The 22,162-nt window shown below is 48.5% G+C and overlaps 1 protein-coding gene across 1 annotated transcript in view; it reads right to left on the bottom strand.

Moving 5' to 3' along the window:
* Positions 1–6,293: 6,293 nt before the first annotated feature.
* Positions 6,294–22,162, bottom strand: part of RASAL2 (RAS protein activator like 2) — a 163,822-nt gene continuing 147,953 nt past the window's right edge. The window contains exons 13-18 of the mRNA XM_058808477.1: positions 21,305–21,483; positions 19,279–20,122; positions 15,900–16,034; positions 14,645–14,847; positions 14,146–14,233; positions 6,294–10,344 (exon numbers count right to left, since the gene is read on the bottom strand). Coding sequence (XP_058664460.1) covers positions 10,192–10,344; positions 14,146–14,233; positions 14,645–14,847; positions 15,900–16,034; positions 19,279–20,122; positions 21,305–21,483 — 1,602 coding nt within the window. The 3' untranslated portion in view covers positions 6,294–10,191. The remainder of the gene's footprint in view (positions 10,345–14,145; positions 14,234–14,644; positions 14,848–15,899; positions 16,035–19,278; positions 20,123–21,304; positions 21,484–22,162) is intronic.

Below are 22,162 nucleotides of genomic sequence, written 5' to 3' on the forward strand. Positions count from 1 at the left end.
AGCCTGTGATTATTGCTCTCTGTCCACTTCTCATGCCAGGCTCTTTATTTACATCACTGTGTTATTGCACAGCCATTGATGATTAGCTCATTTTTCCTAATAAATATCAGTTCTGTAAGAGAAATATTGCAGCCAAGCCCTGTGGGTAGGAAGGAGAGATTTGTTTAGCTGGGCAGCATCTGCTTTGTCCTGCTTTTCATGTTCCTAGTTCTTCAGGGACACAAATTAGAGGGCAGCTTGAGTGGGAAGTCTCCATGGACACTGTCCCAGCAACAGATTTTGATGTGGTCTCAGAGAGGTCTGGAGTTAGCAGGGATGGCCTAAGGCCTTCAGGAAAGATGAGCATTCTACTGACAGCCATTCCAAGTGGATTGAATTGCAAATGTTACTGAACCTGTTTGCTGATAAGGCTTGTAGCTCTCCCAGCATCTGCACAAGTGTATTTGCCCAAGATACTCCACATACTTGTTTTTCATGCTGATAAGGGAGCAGTGGTTAAGGAAACACTTGTAGCAATGAGTGTGTTCATGTCATGCCTGCGTAGGAATCATTTATCAAATTCATTCCAGACTCATTCCAGTAGAGGCCCCTCTGATAGCTGTGACCCTTAGAAGCCAAAAAGTGCAGCAGGAATGTGAGAAATGAGGAAAAACTGGGCTTGAGTGTGATATGTACTCACCCACCACTCACACAGCTATTAGAGAGACTAAAATGAAATTAAAACCTTGCAGGTTCCCTGTGGAGCCCTGGCGATGAAAATGCCAATCCCCACATGGAAGAACTACAGGCAGGTTGAAAAAATGATGCCAAAACTTTTGATTCACTGCATTTTCTCCTTTCCCATGGGGAAAGCAGCCAGCCTGCCACAAACTGGGCTGGGCCAGATCCAAGTTAAACAGATTCCAGGTCGCTGGGCTCCTCCAGGTTTTCCATCAGCTGAAAAAAGCATCACCACTCTGATGAACTCACCAGGATGGTCTCTTTATGATGATGCACCTTCAAATCCCTGATCAAAGTCAACTGCAAATGTTGTACTGAAAGGTGTAAAAACTTCATTGTCACTTTAAAATCTTCAAATTATTCGATTGCATCCTGCTTTGTGTCTGGGGAGTGGGTCAGCAGCCAAAGTACCAGTGCTGATGCTCCAAAGACTGTGAGACAATGACTCCACTTTTACCTCATGCTAAGGAGTGCAGTGAGCATACCTGGAGCAAAAATTGCTTTTAATGTTCAGGGTCAGGGCCAGGGCAGGTTAGTATTTATTACCCCAATCTGGAAGGGTATCTATTGTTGGGGAGCATGAGCATGACACCAGGCCTGCCCCAGTGTGAGAATAAATCAGTACCAGCACAGTCCTACACCTGGGCAAACTGCAGGAAAGCTGCACAGAGCCAAATCACCAGGGCAACACCTGCCCAAATCTTCACATCCAGAACCAGCCAAATACCAACCTAAAATCATCCTGAAATCAGATGCCTGTGTATTTTTGACCCAAGGACCATCTGAGCTGCTCCCAGAGGACAAATCTGCCAAAGCAGCTCATTCCTGCCCCACAGCATTGCAGCCATTCCTGCCCTGGGCTGAGGGCAGGGCAGCAGCTGTGCTCCCACCAGAGCTGCTGACAGGACACCAACCCTGGCTGGGACCCACCCAGCTCCTCTGGGAGTGCAGGGGCTGCAGACTCCTCTGCAGTCTGCCGTGGCCCAGCAGCCACCAGCTGAGGAGGTCATTTTAGAAGTTTGGAAAGGCACTTGAAAAGCCACTATTGACAATAAATTGTTCATGTCTCCAGGATTTCTGATCTCTGGGATAACCACTGCTGCTTGCTGTGAACTCCCCAGGTGCCCCTGATAACCCTGAGCCTCTGTGCCTGGCCAGGGCAGGAGAAACCCTGCAGCCAAGTGGGAGCAGCACTGGGGACATGATGCCAGCTCTCCAGAGCACATCACCACAGCAAACACCCTCAGGAAAACCCCCCAGACAGCAGCACATGGGCAGAGCTCTCACAACACCTGGGAGCCACCAGGGAGCAGAGCATGGCTGTGGTGAGCTGTGAGCAGGACCGAGGACACGGCTTCCTTCAGCCTTTGCCTCTTCCCCTTAGGCACATGGCTGATTCCAGCAGCACAGTTGTCAAGTCAGCAGCTGGGGCAGATGGACTTTCCATTTTAAGAGCCCTCTCTTCCCAAAGCCACAGTCTGGAATCCGCCCATGGGGATAGTTTACAAAAAAACCCCAAAAACAAAAGCAAAAAACTTCAACACAAGACAAAACAAAAGCCCAACAACAATAAAACCCACAAAAACCCAAAAAACAACAACAACAAAAAATCCAACAAAAAACCCCAACAAAAGCCCATGACAAAGATTATGTAACTTAGGGAGCAACAATGTTTCCACCCTTCAGTCAATCCCAGAGGAGATGGCAAGTATTTTATCCACTTACTTAACCTTACTGGTTGCTGCAGCAATGACTTTCTAAATGCTCCCCAGTAGAGCACAGATCCTGGCATGACAGGGAGCTGCCACTGTTTCCCAAAGAATGAGAAAAATCTGAAAGGCTCTACTTAATCCCAGAAATGACAGTCTCTATCAGGCCCAAGTTCTTCTGGCCTTCCTGATCCTAAATAACATCCAACAATATAAACTAAATATTTGCAGTACCTTCTGGTACTGAGGAAAAGGGAAGTCAATCCTCCACCAATCCTTCCCACCAGGGAAGTCCTGAGTCCTGGAAAAAGTCCTTTGAAAGTGCTGAGGGAGCCAGTGCACACAGAGGTGTCACTCAGGAACAGAGCTCTGAACTGAGACACAGCTATGATCCACACCTGAGGTCCAGGGAAAAGGGACTTGTTCTAGGAACAACCCTGTGCCCAAAGGGATGTGAGCTCCCAGGCACTGCAGCTAACTGGGAGACCACACTCTCACTGATAAGAACTGAAATCCACCCAGCAACTTTTCAAAGCCTTCAGAGAGCTGTTTTTTACTGGACATTCCTAATTTGTGTCCCTGGTAAGGGCAGCTCCTCCTTTCAGAGACACTGCTGGCTCTGCAGCAGGATGTTCTGCTCTGGAATGCTCAGGGAATGCTCAGGAAGTCACAGCCCTGCTGCCTGACAGGGCAGGGCAAGCCCTGTCCTCTGAGGGAGGAAGGGCAAATTCTCACAACAGCCCCTCCAACAACAGTAACAATCCATAGTGGAGTTTCAGGTAGGGTCCAGCATGGATGGTCCATGTCAGACCCTCGTGAGGCCAGGGAAGGGCTGAGTACCTGCATCCTGCAGTACCTGCATCCTGCAGTACCTGCATCCCGCAGTAATTGCATCCTGCAGTACCTGCATCCTGCAATAATTGCATCCTGCAGTAACGGCATCCTGCAGTAATTGCATCCTGCAGTAACTGCATCCTGCAGTAATTGCATCCTGCAGTAATTGCATCCCGCAGTAATTGCTTCCTGCAGTACCTGCATCCTGCAGTAACGGCATCCTGCAGTAACAGCATCCTGCAGTAATTGAATCCTGCAGTACCTGCATCCTGCACTAATTGCATCCTGCAGGAACTGCATCCTGCAGTAACGGCATCCTGCAGTAACGGCATCCTGCAGTAATTGAATCCTGCAGTACCTGCATCCTGCACTAATTGCATCCTGCAGTAATTGCATTCTGCAGTAATTGCTTACTGCAGTAAGGGCATCCTGCAGTAATTGAATCCTGCAGTACCTGCATCCTGCACTAATCGCATCCTGCAGTACTTGCATCCTGCAGTAATTGCATCCTGCAGGAACTGCATCCTGCAGTAATTGCATCCTGCAGCTCAGCTCCAACTCCTCCCTCACTGCAGGCAGAACTTGCACCTTGCCATGCAGAGCAGGAACTGCTCCCACTGTCTGCAGGCTGCTGCCAGCAGAAGCCTGGACAGCAGAGAAAAGGTGGTGAGAAATGTCACTCATCTCTGCGCAGGTCACTTTTCACTCTGAGTTAGATTCTGTCATCACTGTGTCATTCTTCACTGGGGTCAGCACTGAGTCCCTTGTGATCCCCCTCCACTTGTGACACAACAGACCTTTGGCTCCCATTATAGTGTGAAAGCTGGGAAAACTTGGAGGGTGCTGAGACCATCCATCCCAAATGCCCTGCTCCCAAATATGGCATCTGCAATATCAGTAATAATTCCTTCCATTTCAGCCCAGGCTGCTTTGCTACTGAGCTGGGCTAAGGAGGGTCTTGAAAAGTGGTCTCAGGTCCACAAAACTCACATTTCCAATCACATCAGCAGGATGGAGCTGAGTAAGGACAAGGAATTCATGCTGGCTGCAGGAAGAACAGACAGGTAGCCAGGTCTCTTGCCTACAACCAGGATATTTGATCTACCCCTACAGCAAAAAGCAGGAATTTAATACATCTTCTGGAGACATGAGGATATTTAATCTGTGGGACCAGGAGAAAGGTGAAGGGCAGCAATGTGAGATGGGCCCTAGCAAGACCAAGGACTCTCTTCTCCTGACACTCATATCTCAGAATAGGCAAATTGCTATTCCATCTGCTAATGGATCTAAGCAGCAGCTGCTGTTCAATGTAAAGCAGCAGCACACATCCTTGGAAATCAGTCACAGTTGTACACTTGCATCCTTTGGGCAGGAGGACTCTTGGAGGGGAGCTTCTCCCAAGGAATTTCCCAAGGGAACTGCAAGAGTGGCAGGACAGCTCCAGAGCCCTGTGTGCTCTGCCCAGAGTGGCTGGAAATGGGAGAAGAATTTGGACATTCACATACAATTTTACACAGTGGAGTAAAGTGGAATCCAAAGCCTTCTGCAGGATAGAACACCTGGGTTTGGGACAGAAAAGCCCAGAGCTGCCCCAGTTTTATTGCTGTATTATCCCAGTGCCATGCAGGGGCTGGAGCAGAGCACACAGGGTAGGGCCAGCCCCAGGGCACTGTGGGTCTGCTGTGGGCATCCTGCAGGCTTTGAAATTGTGGAGAAAGAATAACTCTGTGAAACTCAAATAGAGACTTTGCCAAAACACCCCCTTGAATATGGATTTTACGTTCAGTAAGTTCACTGTGGAAGGTTTTCCCATTCACTATACACATATGAAGAATAAATGTAAATATCTTAGAATCCAGCATTTGATGAATGAAATGAACCTGTGAATGAAGTGAACCTATAAATAATATCCCTCTGCATGTCCATGCCTCCAACTCTGCAGCTTTGGGCTGCTGTGTGAGAATGTGTAATTTAGGAATGGACTGAACAGGAGAACTGGGCTGATCACACTCACTGGTTGGGTGTGAGGGGAATAACCACAGTAATTAACACACAGAACTCTCTTTTCAGCACTCAGTGAGAAACCCCACAGCCAAAGGAAGCAGAGAGCAGTTCTCCCTGTCTCCACAGCTTGTCGCTCTCTCACTCCACAATGCCAGGATTTCCCAGCCTCAGGAGGCAGGAACTGATTCTGTTCCCCTCAGCCCTTGGTTGGCTGAGGCTGCTCCAGGCAGGAGCTGCTCAGTCCCAAATATTTTGTCCCAGTGGGAATTCCTTCCCCTCCACTCCCTGCATTTACACAAACACAACCCGAGCACAGAACAGAGGGGGACTTAAAATCAGTGTAAGTTTACAGAGTCCAAACTGTTTAAAGTTAAAGTTTATTTGTATTCTTTGTAGGAATATCAATAAAAGTCCTCAAATGTATCTATATCTGTACATATTACAAGAACCTTCAAAAATTATTCACAGAACAAAAATAAATCTTCTTTAGAACAAACCCAGGCAATGAAATGCAGAAATGGATCTCAGAGACCAAACAGTCCAGTGCTACAAGCATAAAAATACGGCTTGAAAAACAAGTTTATCCCTTTTTAAAGGTGTACTTTGTTGAAATAAAAAATAAATTATTTAGAGCTATCACTGTAGAACAGTTCTGTGTAGTAACACTCTTATTAAGGCCCTTGAGACAGAAAAATCTATTTTTGCAGGTAGGATTCCTGGCAGGCATGATCTGTAAGGACATGCTCACTCTCCTGGGGGTTAACTTACTGTGGAGAAGGAAACATTTAAAAACATCACCCTAAATTTAACTCTTTTTCCTCTGGCAGACCATGCCCACCACTGATGGAAATGCACATCATGGTTCAATTGGGACAGGAATTGTTCTCCAGGAACAACAGAGACATTTTTGCAGAACACAGCAGAATTCATCTACACAAGTAAGTACTGCTGACACATTCCATGGACATGGCTGTAAAATTCACGGACTTCCAAGTTAAAAGCTGTTGGGTTTATGCAAGCATCAGAACATGAAATAATTTATTAGTGATTACACCTCATATTCTCTAACTAGAAAATACACACATCCCTTTCCACGCTGCTGTAGATTCCCTGCCTGAGTTAGGCCACTGGAGAGGAATGTGGCAAAATGTGTAGCTGTATGGATCTGTGCTTTTGTAAAAAGCTGCCCATTTTGGATCGACCAGGGAAGTAACAGGTGGTAATTCCTAGATATGAAACCTATTTCCCCTAAAAAAAAAAGGCCTGAATTCCTACAGTTGCAAAGAACAGGGATTTACAGGATGCTGCCTAGGCCGTGCTCCCTCTATCCTCTCAGAGCCAGTCCCTGCTCACCTCACACCCTGCAGACACCACACACAACCTGCCAAGGGGCCACACACAAGAGGCTGCTCCATCTCCCTGCCTTGCTGTGCTGGCTTCAGGCTTTTCCTGAGCACTCAGGAAGCCCAGGTGGCTTTGGGGTTTGGAGAGAACCCTCCTAGAACGTGGCCAGCACAGACTGAGACACCAAGATGGGGTGACTCTCCTGTTCAGTCTGAGGAACATGAGTATTCCTCCTCCAGGCTATCCAATTTTTCCTGCACTACTTCATCTGTTCCCCAGTAAGAGCAGCAGCTCCTTGCACAGCATTAGACACAGCCATCAGCCTTTGCTCAGAGTGTGAACACAAAGCCAGCTCCCCATCACACCTTGCACCATTTACTCCCTCAGAGCCCACTGGCCACGAGTCTAAACCCAAACGTGATCAGGCCCAGGCAGGGCTCCTGCTCCTGAACAGAGCATGGATTTTATCAGTCTGGACAAAATGGAAACTGGCATTTTCACATATTGTCAGCTTGAGGCGGCTGAAAGTTTTCTGGAAGGCTGCTTGGTAACAAACTAGGAGAGACAGCTGCCTGCAGGACTCAGGAGCAGTGTTTTGTGCTGCAGCAGATCATTTCCAGTCTAGCAGCACTGACTCTGCAACCTTCACCCCTTGGTGGCAGAGCTGGAAGAGCACGCCTGGCACCTGAGGGGAGAAACTGGAAAAGCAGAGAAACAACCAACCTAGCAAGGAGCTCTGAGACCACAGAGAGGGGTCAGGCTCTGAGAGAGCCACTGCTTCTTCCTACAAGCATCCTACGAGCTTGAGAAACACACAGGAGAAGATACAGTATTGGAATGATGCACTACCCAAGATCTCACCAATACTGGGGCAGGGATTAATTCCCCTCTAAAAATCCAGGCTGAAATGCTGCCTCTACTGCAGAAACCAAAGTGTACACCTCAGCATCAAACCACACAGGTCAGCCAGTGACCTCTGACACTACCAGAGCACTGGGGAGCTCTGGGGAAAGGTGTTTCCCAAAATAATGCTGGAATAACTCTCCTAAAACAACACATCTGCTTCTGCCTCGTTCTGTCAGTGCAGCCCCACGGGCGCTCACCCACACCTTGCTCACAGCACACCCACATCACCTGCACTGTGCCACAAGGGAGCAGTTCACATGCCCATCCCAAAAGGGATGGGAGCACGTTCCCCCATGCTACAGCTGTGCAATTACAGTACATGGCTACAGGGACATGCAGATCCCACAGAAAGAGACCACAAAAAGGGTTTGTGTGACAGAGGCCCTCACGTGACAGCTCAACACAAACTGGAGAAGTTGCTACGGCTGTGATGCCTGAAGGGAGAAAGGAGAAACTCAAAGGCACAGTTTGAGGAATAAAATATCAGAGGTCAGCAAGGATCTGAGCTGGAAGACGGTTTGGAAAGTATGGAAAAGTAACCACTGCTGAGCCAATGCAGAGCACAACCCCAGGTGTGTCAGTGCCACCTGCACCGAGTCCTGGCCGAGCAGCCAGAGCAGCTGTGATCCCAAAGAGCTGAGAATTAACCCCAAATCCCAGCTCACTGCTGTGCTCCAGAAGGCCTGGCTAGGATGGATGCACACACATCCTGCAGCACAGGAGTCTCTGCACTGATGCACAGAACACACAGGGGTGGTGATGGTGGCTTGAGCATCGTGACACCAGAGCACACACACTGCTCTGCCACCTCCTGCATCAGCCACAGGGCTGGGGTGCATTCATTTCCAAAAACCAGGCAAACTTAGCAACAGACACCAGGTTTGGGTCTTGGTATTGCCAATAACTCATGTGCAGGGAACTGGCTTAGACAATCCTGGATTTTTCATGAGACAATCCCACACTGAGGCACCTCTCAAGGTTTTGTCTCAAATTGAAGTAAACTTTTCCAATTTCCACAGCACATGAGAATGGCTAATCACACTTGCTGTTATCAGTATGTTTCTGTAATTAACAATTTCAATCAGTGCTGCAATACTTTCATTTACTGTGAGGGTTTGAGGGCTAGAAATGCACAGCAAAAGCTGAAAGTAAAAATTCACACTTGACTTCAGAATCTGAGATTTAAAAAAAAAACCAACTCTCTCTCAGATTAAATATTGTGGCACTTGATGAAATCATGAGAATTGACAATACCAAGCCATTTAGTGTTCATCTGTTACAGATTGTGTCACTGTCTCCCAGGAGAAGGTCACTTTGGAGCAATATCCCATTCACACACAGTCTGGAATCATGCTTCTATGAAACACAACTGAAAGAAACTGGAGACAAAAACTTAGTCAAAACTCCTGAAAAGAACTGCAGTGTACAGAACTCAAAAAAATACCTTTAAATTATCCAGAGAAAGGAAAATTTCAGCAGGAATGGAAGATCTTTCAACAAAGGTGCAGAAAGCACCTTTCATTGGAACTACACTGGCTAAGCAAGTGGCTGAAATAGTGAAAATTAGCAAGCATTAAAATACAGAAATCCTCTAGAAAAAGGGACTTTTGCATATGGAATTTCCTGTGCTGGGCATGGGCACCCTTTGGTTAGCCCTTTCCCGAGAGGATTAACCTGTCTGTTCCTGATGGAGAGCAGAGAGGGAATTCAGGGTGCCTCTGAAGGGGGTGTACAGTAGGGATTGGCTAGAAATCGTTAAAAAAGTATTTACAGGTCTGTAAATCCTCCAAACAGAAGAAAATATATAAAACTGCATCAGAACTGGGCTACAAAAGAAAGAATCCTACCACAAAATCCTGCAGATTCCCTCTGTCTGACAGGAAGCCTGACTGTGCAAATTCCAGGAATCCAGCTTGCTGCTGCCACTTTGTACCTTCTCCAGAAAGGCTGTTTTATGACAGAGCCCTATTGGAAGTAGGTACAGGACACAGCAAGAGCCAGTTCTCTTGCTAAAACATTTGCTATCAAGTTTGCATTCAGCTAAAGACCAGCTGGGGAAGAGGGGAATAAACCCAGCTGGTGAGTTTTCCTATGGAATTCATTTCACTCCATTCATGTCCTTTGATCAGCCAGTTGCTGCCTCGGGTCACCCACAACACACACGCACACACACCCCCCCTCTTCCTCCTCCCAGGACTGCAGTGCTTTCAACAAGAGAAAAACAACAACATCAACAATAACAACAACAACATAATTATAATAATAATAAAAAAAATAGCAATAATTAAAAAATCTACAGTATTCACTTCCTTTTGGTATATTACATTGGCATTTTCTGTACACAACCCATGAGTTCCCTCTATTTACACAGTGATCCACAAGGACTTATTCTGGGAAGCCTGGTTCTCCTGGCCCTGAGTGGGGAATTAAAGCCCACCCTTCAGAGTTGCTTTTCAATTTTATTGAATGTACAATACTATCTTAAAACAATTTAAAATACAATTTTAAAATACAACTCTAAAACAATTTTAGAACAGTCTTCAAACAATACAATCTTCAAACAATACAATTTTCCTTTTACAGAAGAACTATGTGCAACAATCAGTGACGGTGAGGGGTCTTGGCTCTGCTCCGTCCTGCTCTTCCACGGAGGTGGTTGGCAGCACCTGCAGAATTAGAAACTGCTGTTCTTAAATTCACCATTCTCCGTGATGGAAAGCTTGGGAGGGTTGCCATTCCGGACGTGCATGGTGTAGCGCTCCTTTACCTGCGTCAGGGCACTCATCAGGCGCGTGTTGGCCGAGTCCAGGAACACGATCCGCTTCTCCTGCAAAGACACCCCACAGCGTCAGCGCTGCCGCCCGCCCTGGCTGGGAGCAGCCTGGGCTCTGGCAGAGGCAGCTGGGCCAGCACTCCCTGCCCACATGGGCTGTCTGCCTCTTTCTGTTTTCGGGGTGCCACGGGCTCCTCTGCGGCCGCTCCGGCCCTCCGGGGTGTTTTGTGCGACGAATCCGAGTTACAGCGGGGAATTGATCGAAGCTCCACCCAGCCAGGCAGGGTTTTGCCACAGGGGGAGTGGGAGGGGGTCGGTGTTAATAACAATGGTAGCCAATTTCCATATTACATTTTAGAAGTATATTAGAAAAACAGAAACAGGCAGCAGAAAATAAAAGTGGTGTGGGGGGGGTTTCATCTGGCAGAGAAAAGTGCAGGTGGTATCTGCCGACTGTTGTCTCTTTGGATGGAGTGTGCTCAGAGTAAACTCATGGGATGCTTGAAATAAATAAATAAACAATAATAAAAAAAAAAGCAGATAATGGCAGCCTGCGGTGATGGTGCAACAGCAACACAGAGAAGCAGCAGCCAAAGCTAACGCTGAGGTTTACTGGAGGTGAGGGGGAGAGGGCACTGTGGGTGGAGGGGAGATGCCATTGACAGAACACAAAGAACAAACATGGAACACGCTGCTCCTAAACCCATTCCAGCTCGGGGGGCTCCTGGGCTCCTCGAATGCACGTGCCTGGTTGATTGTCCTTGCACAGAACGTGCCAGCCTCCACTCGGAGCAGACAGCTGTGTGCTGTCCGAGATGTGTGCTGCTAAATTGATGTAACCCATCACCAGACCCAGCCTGCTAACAGTGGGATACAGCACTGGAGGGGCAAGCCAAGGCATAATCAGAGATGACAATTTCCATCTTTCCCCCAAAAAATAATAATAATAATGCAGCTGCAGAAAGCAGTGCTAGAGATAGCAGGAAGGTTACTGTGCTCTCCATGCCACCAGCCGATTGGCTTTTGTTCTTTGAGAAGGGAAAATGTCTAATTTGCTCAACCAAAACAAGTTGCATGTGGGAACTCTTCCCAGTCCAGCCCATTGAGAAACAAAATGGAGGGAAAAATGATGCACAGAAGGCATAAACGTTAAGGAACAGTTCAGACACACTGCTCAGGAGACTCACGTGCCACCACAGCCCCTTGGGATTTGGATCCCAGCACATCAGTGCATGCTACAGCACTAATCAGCAATGTCTGCTTTTCTCAGTGGGCTCCCCCACAGGGCTGAGTGCTTGGGTGCAAAAACAAAACAGAATTTAAGTCCTGCTTCTGTTACAGCCCTGAACATGCTGAGCTCTGTGTAAAGCCAACAGAGGAGGAAGAGGCAAAAGGCACAAGGCCTGCTTTAGCCCTCATCCCAGTCCAGCTGATGGGAGCAGGGAGAACACAGAGCCAAGGAGTTACAGGCCTCTCCTCCCAGGCTGAAATGAGCCCTGCAGAACACAACTGCCTCAGAAGGAATGTACTCCTCAGCCAGGCAAAGCTCCTACTCCTCCAACTGTATTTCACCTGGAACATACAATTTAAAATGAAATTTTTCCTTCTGAAACTTTTCCAGAAAAATTTCTAAAAGATCTTTTCAAAGAGTTGAGAATGAAGGGCTGGCTGTTTTTAGACACTGCTGAGCACTCACTGAGCCAGTCTGCAAAACAGCTGGAAATCCACACTTGGAAAATCAATCTGAAAAGCACAAGGTTGGTGAGTAGAGGCATCTTCTCACTGAAAGGAAAATTGGATCTACCAGGCACGTCTCTGTAACATGCTCAGGGCACAGGGAGCAGGAGGAGCTGGAATGGGTAGGAGGTCAGTGTGCTGGGCCAGGACTGGGTACTGCTCAGCTAGAGAACTGATTGGGTTTACTTGCCTGTTGGAATTATCTCATCCCCATTTATGACCTGTAATTTAACACAGCGGAGATGTCACTTGCAATAGCAACCGGGCCAGTTCTCTTTGCAGCTGCGCCGCTCCGAGGAGAGACTCTGGCCAGACCTATCCCTGCTCAGGCTCCAGAGCCAGAACAGCTCGTGTCTGTGTGCATGGGGGCAGTGCTGGGAGCTGCCCTGCACCCCTCAGACCATCCCAGGCTGGTGTCCCTAAGCACAGGGTCCCAGGGCACTGCTGCTCCTGGCAGCCTTTAACTCTTCAGCCGGGTATGACGAGCCAGGTTCCAGCCCCACTCAGTGAAATCTCACACAAAAAAACACCTTTCTTTTCTAGCCACTGAAGGAATCAGACTAAATAAAATCTTCCAAGCACGATTTCAAGGGATTGCTACAGAACCCAGCAGACACCTGGGCTCCCCTGGTGAGTCTGCTCTGAATCTTTCAGCAGTTTCCTCCTCTGCTCAGGTACTCGAGGAAGGACAGTGACAACTGCACTTCCCCCATGCACTGCCTGACAGTGAAGCAGTTGAGGTTTGCCAGTGACCTTGCTTGACCAAGAAAGAGAGAAATCATTAATGCTGCTGTTTTGCTCCTGTTTTTTCACTGTTTTATCACTGGTTTCCACCACAGGTGATAAATGCTGCATCACTTGATGAAGTGTGACTAAGGACTACACCCTTCCAGCCCTGAGGGTCTGAAGGTCTCACAGGTCAGCAGAGGTCCCCTCTGCCAGCTGGTGACACTGGGATCACAATGGTCCATGCTCCACCTTGCTAGCCCATCACCAACACCAAGGCTGAGAGCCTCCTGGCACACACAGGTAACAGGCAAGTTTCTTACTCAGTCCCAATCTCTCCCCTCCAAAAATCACTTTGCATGTTTGCCCAGTTTCTTCTTGAGGCAGATGAAAAAGTTATCCACCCATTTCAGAATCCAGGCTGCTGCCTGGATGAACTGCCATTCCATGTCTGTAACAGCAAGATGCCCTGACTGTGCCTAGCTCCAAAAACCACAGCTCTTTGCTGCTTTATATTTTCTCTACAGTTCCACAGGAGTTCAAGTACTTCTAATACCCCAGTGCCATGTTTAACCATGTTCAGCTGAGACTCCCACCACCATTCTTTGTGTAGGGAATAACTTAGGTTATTCCTGAAAAAATGATTAAAGAAGTTTCCATATGGAACTACTGAAAAGCCCAGAAGCAGGAAAGAGACCCTCCAAATGCAAATACCACAAATGTAAACATGGCAGGCAGATACAAACCAGTCCCAGGTTCTGTTGTGGGATCAGCACACACACAGAGGAAAAGCTGGAATGACCCCCAGGATACACCCACATGCACTTCCCACTGGGTTCCCCTCCCCACAGCTGCCCAGGGTGACCGAGGTGGGAGCTGCAGGTCTGTGGGAAATGGGCATTTCCCAGGACTGCTGGGGATGGCCAGTGGGTGAAATGCCACAAGTGACATTCCCAGGACAATGCTCCATTGCAGCATTCTCTTTCCTGGACTCCACTGTCCAAAGCCATGCTGTTGCTGGCACAGCTGAGATGCATGCACATGGCAGCTAAACTATGCTGGGGTGAGGCACAGCTTCCCACAGGTCCCAGGCCCACACTTGAAACAACATCTACACAATGCACTGCTAATCCTTTACTCCCTTGGGATCCCACAAAGCAGCAAAGGTTTTGGAGACGTGATCAGTCCTGGGATTTGTTGCCAGGCTGCCTCAAAGCCCAGGTCAGACAGAATTAAATAAAGCCCAAAGTTGTCTCCCAGAGGCAATAAGTGACCTGTGTCACACTGAGGGCTGATATGGCTTGGAAGTAGAGAACAGTGCTGGGGCAGGAGAGAGGGGCCAAGAACAGGTTCTACACACAGGTTCTGGGAGATCCCAAGCTCTTTACCTACCTGTGCATCAATGATTTTCTGCTTTGCATCAATGACTGCTTGCATCTCAGCGTGATCCTTTTTCAGCTCCTCTTCAACAGCCATGAGTCTGATGAGCAAAGAGAGGGACAGATTAGGACAGTCTAATCTGGCCTGTTGGTTTGACTTCTCTGCTTCTCCTGGCTCTCCAAGAGAAGAATTCTGCTGCTCTCAGGAAAGCTTATCTCTCCATATGACACTCCCAGCTGCCCAACCCTATTATTTTCAGAATGGACATTGCCAAAAATGCCACTGCTCTGAAAAACTGATTTCATGTACAGATTCCAAACAACAACAAAAATAAAGACCTAGACTCAGAGACTTAAGGTAAAAATTCCTAAGTATTTTCTTTTACCTTCCTGACAATCTCAGGCAAGTTTCCACACTGCATCCCCATTTCTTCAGCTCTGAGGATGGAGTTGCACAGGGGAGCCGCTTGTCTCGTTTGGAAAACCCAGTCCTGAGCTTCCCAAAGCCTCACCTGCTGATGATACTTTTCATCTGGCTGTCCTTCTCCTCCTGCTGCCTGCGCAGCCTGTCCTCGCTGTCTTCCAGCCGGGATTTGTAGTCTGTGAGCAGCTTCTGCATCTGCTGCTCCTGCACCAGGAGCCGCCGCTCGTACTCCTCCAGCCGGCGGCTGGACACGCGCAGGCGCTCCTTCAGCTTGGCGATCTCCTGCTCGTACTGGCAGCCAGGGAGGCACCAGGGAATCAGGGGCAAAGGATAAAAAAGAAGAGATCAGATCCTCAAAATGTTCTGCTGGCTCTTTCGGGGAGTGTTGTTGTTTGGGTTTTTTTTAAGGGAAAAATAAGCTGATGGAAGTAAAGGAAGTGAGAAGCAAACATAGGGACAACCAGAGAGAAGGAGCATCCAGCTGCCCCCACGCTGTGGGGTATCACTCTGCAGCACAATTCCAGCAGTCAGAGGGCTCTGACATGGCTCCTCAGCCCTGACTGATCACATCCTGCCTTACTTCAGACTCTAGCAGTTCTCAGGCAGATGTTGCTAACATCTGGAAATGGATATGCAACTGTAGAAATGGCCCAGGCTGCCCAAACTTACAAACCCAGAGCTGTGTAGGACCCAAATAACTCACTCTTCAGGACCTAATCAATCAGGGCAGGTCAGAGCAAACCAGTCACTGCAAACCAGAGCCTTTCTTGGCTGAGCTTTTGTTCTTCTTGTCTCTCTGGGCAATCATTTCTGCAATAGTGTCATGAATCTCAATATATTGCTTTGTTTTGGGTTCATTCCCCTTTCCTAATAATCCTATGTTTCTGCTTCTTTGTCCACTAAACATTCTTCTCACTCCCTGCCTTCTCAAAATACCAGACCTCTTACACAACAACTCCATCCCCACAGCAACACATGACTGTGACTGTATTTGGAAAAATGGGATCTACTTCTGAAAAAACACACACTTTCAAAAACAGACCATGCAGATTTCTGTGCAGCTCAGAAACCTTGCAGTACCTGGGTGACAGGCATTTGCCTCAGGAGAAGCCCAAGACAAATCTGACTGCTGCTACTGATGAAAGCTGAGCTGCAGCCCTGCACAGTCCCTGTGCATGTCCTAAGCCATGCTCAGTGGGGTTAACAATCCTGATTTACTTTATTTACTGAGTTAGTGATCACTGTAACTAATATAACCTGAGAATGTGTGATGCTGTGACAGCAGGGCCTGAAAATCCCTCTGAACTCGCTGTGGGGTGCACAGCACTCAGAATCAAATCTACCTTCTCAGCATGCTTGACTTCATCCAGGCTCTGAGTCGTGTCCTTCTTGGTGTCCTCGTACTGGCCGTTGTTGAACACCCATGCCGCCGTCCTCTCCACCGGGGACAGCGTGGCTGAGTCCACCGGTGACTGCACCTGGGGCAGAGACACCTGGGCGTTGGCATCCAGCAGACAAACTGCACACTAACCAGCTCTGACATCCAGCTCAGCTGGAGGAGAAAGGTACCCATGGATCTGGCAGCCTCAAAGGATCCCTGGAAGGTCTCCTGCAGGGATACTCCATCCTGCGTTGACTTTGGACCTCCAGCACCTGCCTGAATCCTCTAAAACCAACCCGCTTTGGAAATTTTTCTTCCTCTCCAAGTGAGTTACTCTCTGAAAAAGTTCTTGTTTCCCAATCCTGTTCACATCCACCGCTTCCCTTTGCCACGCTGTCAGCAAGGCTTTCTCACCCTGCCACCTCTTGCACAGAGAACACACAGTGACAGAGCTCTGCTCGCAGCGTGCTCAGGTGAGACAGGCTGGTTTCCCTGAGTGCAGAGAAGCTCCAGGAGCAGCTTCCTCAGCCAGGCTGGGACAGACTGCAGTGGAGCCTGGGACTGTACAGTTGATGTGGCAGGGAGGTGTGGCATGATCCCAGCAGTGCCTGCCAGGTTTGGATGGTCCATTGCAGCGTAGCTGCCCTGCCAGGGCCAGCTGTGCTGATGGGGGAAAATGTCCAGCCTCTCTGGAGGCTCTCTCTCCCCTCTTCAAGGGAATCCAAACAGGGAGCCAAGAAAAGAGACAAGAAACTCTCTGCCTGGCTGGGGAAAACATGGCTTGCTACAAATTCCAAGCAATTTTCACAGACAAAGACAAGTTTATAAGCGCAGGAATTAGCATAATGACTCCTGAAAGAGCAAATTGTCTTATGTTTTTGAGAAATGCAAAAGATCAACTTCTCCCCAACTGCAGCTTCTTTTTGTGCCCAGGCAGCTCTTCAGCTCCCTGCCTGGCCCAGTGGTGCACCCAAGTGCACTGTGCTCCCTGGCTGGAGCTTGTCAAATCCCAGTCTCAGCCAGGAGCTCTCCATGGGGGAGGAAGAGCTTCTTTAGGAGCCAGGGATCATGTCATCCTCCTGCTGTGTTTCTCCTGCTCAGAAAGAAGCCTCAGCAGAAGTGTAAAGCCAAAGAAAAGGCATAGGAATTAGGCAAAAATCCCTGGATTTAGGCAAGGGCCTTTTGTGTAGAAGGAAGTCTTCACAACAAGAAAGTTAACAGCCCCTTAGGTGTGGTGTGGCAGCCTGGCAAAGCTCATTAATTCAGATTTTTTTATGGCATTTGCTGTCAGGCAGCCAGAACAAGGGAGACCATGGCCCATGCGTGGCTGTGAATGGCTGGAGAATGAGGAGCAGGATGGATGAACACTGTCACCAGCCACTGGAGCTGCAGGGGACTCAGACAGCAGAAAGGTGACTGTAAAATACATCCCCAGCCCTGCACCAGACTGCTGAGCAGCAGCAAACCTGGCCAAACAAGCTTCCAAGTGTAGGACAGAATATTTCCAGCAGCAAAATTGTGGAAGCTGTCAAGACCAAGTGGATGGCAAGTCACACATGCTAATGGGTCACAAGTTTTTCTCCAATAAAGGGCAAAAAAAAAAGAATTAGCCTGCTAGGAGCATGTATTAATTCCCCTCTTTGCCTCTCTTCCAGAGGAACACACTGACATTTCTGTTCCCACCTACCTCCTAAATGGAAATGGAAGGCAACAAGTGACCTCTCCCAGCAAACAAAGGGCCCAGCTCTATATTCAGAAACAAATGGGACTTGTAGAGAACAGAGTCTAACAATTATAACGCCCACAAAACATGCCTAGAAAGAACATGCCCAACTTCTCTTTTCTCTTTCTCTTTTTTAAACAAGAACAGAATTCCACAACAAGATTTGCAATTAAAAGGATGCAATGGAATTTGCCTTGAAAAAAATGTTGGCCACTCCATTTGGCACCATTCAAGACGTTGTTCATGGGTGTGGGGAAGGAGAGAACAAATTGATTTCTCTGAATAAAGCAGGAGCAAGCACTCTAATGAATCCAGTGGAAACAATTAGTACAGAAAGTACAGTGGGAAGACAAGTGGATGCACATCCCCTGCACATCTATCCTTTTTACTGGCCTAAAATGTGCTACCAGAACCACACAAGGTCTGGTTGTATTCCACAAAAAACCCCTCACCTAGCCATGCCCCTATGCCCCACTGTAAAACACACACTGCAGGGAGTACAAACACACACACACTTCAAATAACCAACAATTACTTCTTTGGGTATCACTAACTTGGCATACTAAGCTTAGGCTTGTGATTCAGTGATTCTGCTCTCATACTTCAATGCACTTGAGGTATCAAAGTAGTTTTGAAGCCCTGATTGTTCCTGGGTTCCCAGATATCACCCAGCTTTTCCTGTAACATTCAGGAGTTTGCCAAAAAAGCTCTGCTGTCAGGGAACACCAAGAAAACCTTGGGCACAGCAGAGGTTGTTCTGCCACCTTCACCTCACAGCCCAAAGTCTTCCCCCTGCAAGAGCTCTGACCTGCAGATCATGTTTTCCACCTTCACTGTAGCATTGAAATACTCACTTCTTCTGTAAAATTAAACTAATGTAGGAAAATATTTTCATACACAGCAAATCACAACAGGATTGTTATTATTTTTTTTAAAGATCAAGGAATGATGGCTTTTTGACAGGAAAACCTTGATTTATAGTTGTCTATGAGCAACTGATAATGTGCATTAGGAGTTGGTAGATATAAGCACTCCTTTCCACAAAAAAATTTACATTATTCATAGTTTGGGATTATTAATGAAAAAGCAGCAGTTTTCTAAGGAACAGCAAGAGATTGCTTCATCACGGTGAAATGTAGATTTCTCCACACTTTAGACAACTGTGCTTATTTGTTATTTTGGCAGCAGTTATCCTGTGATGTTTTATCTTTGTTCATTTCCCTGTTTTGAGGCAGCTCTGCTTTTAAATTAGCACCACAGGGCAAACACAGTCTCACGTGGCGATCTGAACTACCACTACAAAGCTGCTCCTGGTTTTTTTTTTCCTTTGTATTCAGGGAAATTTTCCAGCTCTGTTTCTTACAGCAGGTTTGCTGCTACCTTAGTAAATGGAAAACAGTTGTTTTTTTCTTCAGATTTAGTACAAAAGCATCCCAGTGGCACAGATAAGGTGGCTTGCCGAGCTTGTGAGAGTGACAAGCACGATTATTCCTTACACTTGCCGCTATTGGCCACCGGTGTAAGTGCTGCTATTATTGATTCAGCTTAGAGGTCCAGAAAGCTTTGGAGGCCAAGGGCTGAGCACCAAAGCAGAGGCCTGGAGGCAGGGCTCCCTTACCTGCTGCGTTTGCTGACGCTGGATGGCGCGCACCTTGGGCACGGGGCTTTCCCTGGAGGACGAGGACTGGTGCCGGGAGCGGCTCCCGTTCTGCACAGGCTCCGCGCCCAGGGCCCCCGAGACGCTGCCGGTGCTGCGCAGTGAGGGGCTGTGCGTCAGCGTGTGCAGCGTCTTGGCCCTGGTGCCCAGCACGGCCTGCTCCATCTTGCGGATCTGCGCCTGGCTGCTGCTGTTCTGCCGCGGCAGCACCACGGGCACGGGCCGCTCGGGGCGCCGCGCCGAGTCCTCGCTCTGCGAGCTGCGCTTGGCCGACTCCTCCAGGCTGCTGTTGCTGCGCCCGCTGGGCTTGAAGTCCTCGCTGTTGCTGCGGCTGCGGGAGCTGGCCGTGCTCAGGTTCTCCGGGCTGGAGTCCACAGAGGCCTTGGCCGTGGGGGGGCTCGGGTTGTTCAGCTGGTACACCGGGTTTTGGAAGGAGAGGGGCCGCAGGCTGCCCTGCTGGTTCCAGGCCGGGTGCAGCGGCCTCCGCACCTGGGGAGCGCTCTGGGGCGTGCTCTGGGTGTCCCACAGCTGCTTGATGGTGGCCACCTGGGTGACGGAGAGCTGGCTGCCCGCCAGGCGCAAAGGCACGTCGTGCATCATGGAGGCGCTGTCGCTGTGAGCGGCGTGGGGGTCCTGCAGGTCCATCAGGGAGATGCTGCGGCCGTTGGGCAAGACACTTACCTTCTCATCCTTCTCTGAGCAAGTCATGCTCTGGGTGGATGCCTGCTGAACCAGCAGTAAAGTCTTGCCCCTAAAATGTCCATCTACATTTTCCTGGGTTGGAGACTTCAACTTGTTTATGTCACTGTGGAGTGGAGAGGAATTTGGTTAATTTTTGAGCAGCCAAGACCCTGAGAGAGCTGTCCCAGAGAAGTCTTTCTACCTCACTTAACCTCCCCCCACTGAAAGCTTCAAGGAGCCAGACTTCCTTTTATGAGCTCTTTGTGTGCAAGTCAGAACACACTCTTCCCTTAATTACTGCTTATGTTGGAGAATGGTGTTTGATTCAAGAAGTCCTTCATCTTTATTTTTTTTTACAGGTGAAATCTAAACCATTCCCACTAAATTCTCCCCCCTTTAGTCACTTCTGTGTCTAGCAACACTTCAGATGCCATTTAACCCTTTGCCATTATGTAGCAAGAGATGGGACAAAAGGAAATCATCTCAAATTGTGCCAGGGATGGTTTAAATTGGATACCAGGAAACATTTCTTCACCCAAAGGATTATCAACACTGGCTCAGGCTGCCCAGACAGTGCTGGAGTCACCATCCTTGGAAGGTGTTAGGATGTGGCACACGAGGACATGGTTTAGTGGTGGCCTTGGCATTGCAGGGCTAATGGTTCGACTCTATACTCTTAGAGGCTTTTCCAGCCTTAATGATTCTATGACTCTGTGTATTATGGAGGTCTTAAAATTCAGCAGGAGCTGTGTGAAAGCTCCTTCAGAGCTGGATGTAAGCTCAGGGGGCATGTGACAACCTGGCCCTTGTGCCTGACAGCACAGGTACTGCAGCAGCTGAGCCCTTTGGCAGCTCTGCCATGTCACAGCTCCAGATTAACAGCTGTTACAGCATTAGAAATGCTGCACGGAGCACAGGAGGGACAAATTCTGCTGTTCCACAGGCAATAAGTTTCACCTACAGCTCAGTTTTTCCATTAGCAGCCTGATGGCCAGAAGGAAACACCATGGCTGACCGTGCACTCAGGCTGGCAGTAAATCACAGAACTGATTTTTTATCAGCTCAAGTCATTGACTCCCAGAGATGTGGTTGAGTCCTGGGTAAGTCCAAAGCTCCAGGTGCCCAGTGCCACCTTGTGCACCTCTTACTGGGATGGTCCATTCCCCGTAAGAGAGGCCCCATTCCACAGCTCAGGTGATGAAGCCCCCAACCCTTGGAACCACAGAATAGTTTTGCTGGAAGGAGACCTCGAGGATCATCTCATTCCCACTCCTCACAGCTTTACAACCCCACAGCTGGGACGTACCCATCGCTGGGGTCCTCAGTTATCTTCTGAAGTCCCGAGGAGAGACTCCCAGCGACGTTGGGGCTGGAGCTGTGCTCCGTGAAACGCTTCAGCTGCTGCTGCGTGGGTGTGGGGCTGCTCATGGATTTTGTGATATCCGCAAGAATACGGGGGAGAGGTCCCAGTTTTGCCACGGTTGCCTGTAGGAAGGAATTTTCACCCTAATTGGATACAAGCACCACGACATCCGGCGGGTTTGTGATTTTTTGGTAGCGATGCACAGAGGGATGGAGTGGAAGGAAGGAGGGTGGGTGGTTGTGTGCGGGTGTGCCAGGATCGGAATGCAGTGTTATGGAGCAGCGCAACGACGGCGACCAGATGGATGGAGGAGACGAAACGGGGTGCAGCAGACATTGAGGAAAGAAAAGGAAATAGAAAAGAAATTAGGATTGACCCCCAAAAAATAAAAATCATGCTCAATAAAACAAAACTACTGCCATTCCAATGCAAAACTATCATGCAAAGCACACTAGATCCCGGGTGGGTGAGGTCAAAGTGAGAACTACGGCATCTGCTCATTGAAGGGCATTCAAAGGCTACAGATTCAGCTGGTGGGGGGGACTTTCCAGGCAAAGGGGGTCATGTGGTAAAGGAAATGCATGCCAACAGATGAGGGGGATCATGAGAGGATTGAGGGTGATGGGGAAAGGGAAGGTTTTGATTTCATAAGCCTTTCAGTTTTGGTATCCTGCATGGATGCCATCTCCTTCTGCACCGTTATCAACAATTAATTAAGCCGTTCTTCCCTACCCAAACTTGAAAAATAACTGCATGAGAGCATCAGTGATCCTCATCCCATATCAGCATGGGGTGAAATGT

Source organism: Ammospiza caudacuta, chromosome 7 (assembly GCF_027887145.1).
Source record: "Ammospiza caudacuta isolate bAmmCau1 chromosome 7, bAmmCau1.pri, whole genome shotgun sequence".
Lineage (NCBI taxonomy): Eukaryota > Metazoa > Chordata > Aves > Passeriformes > Passerellidae > Ammospiza > Ammospiza caudacuta.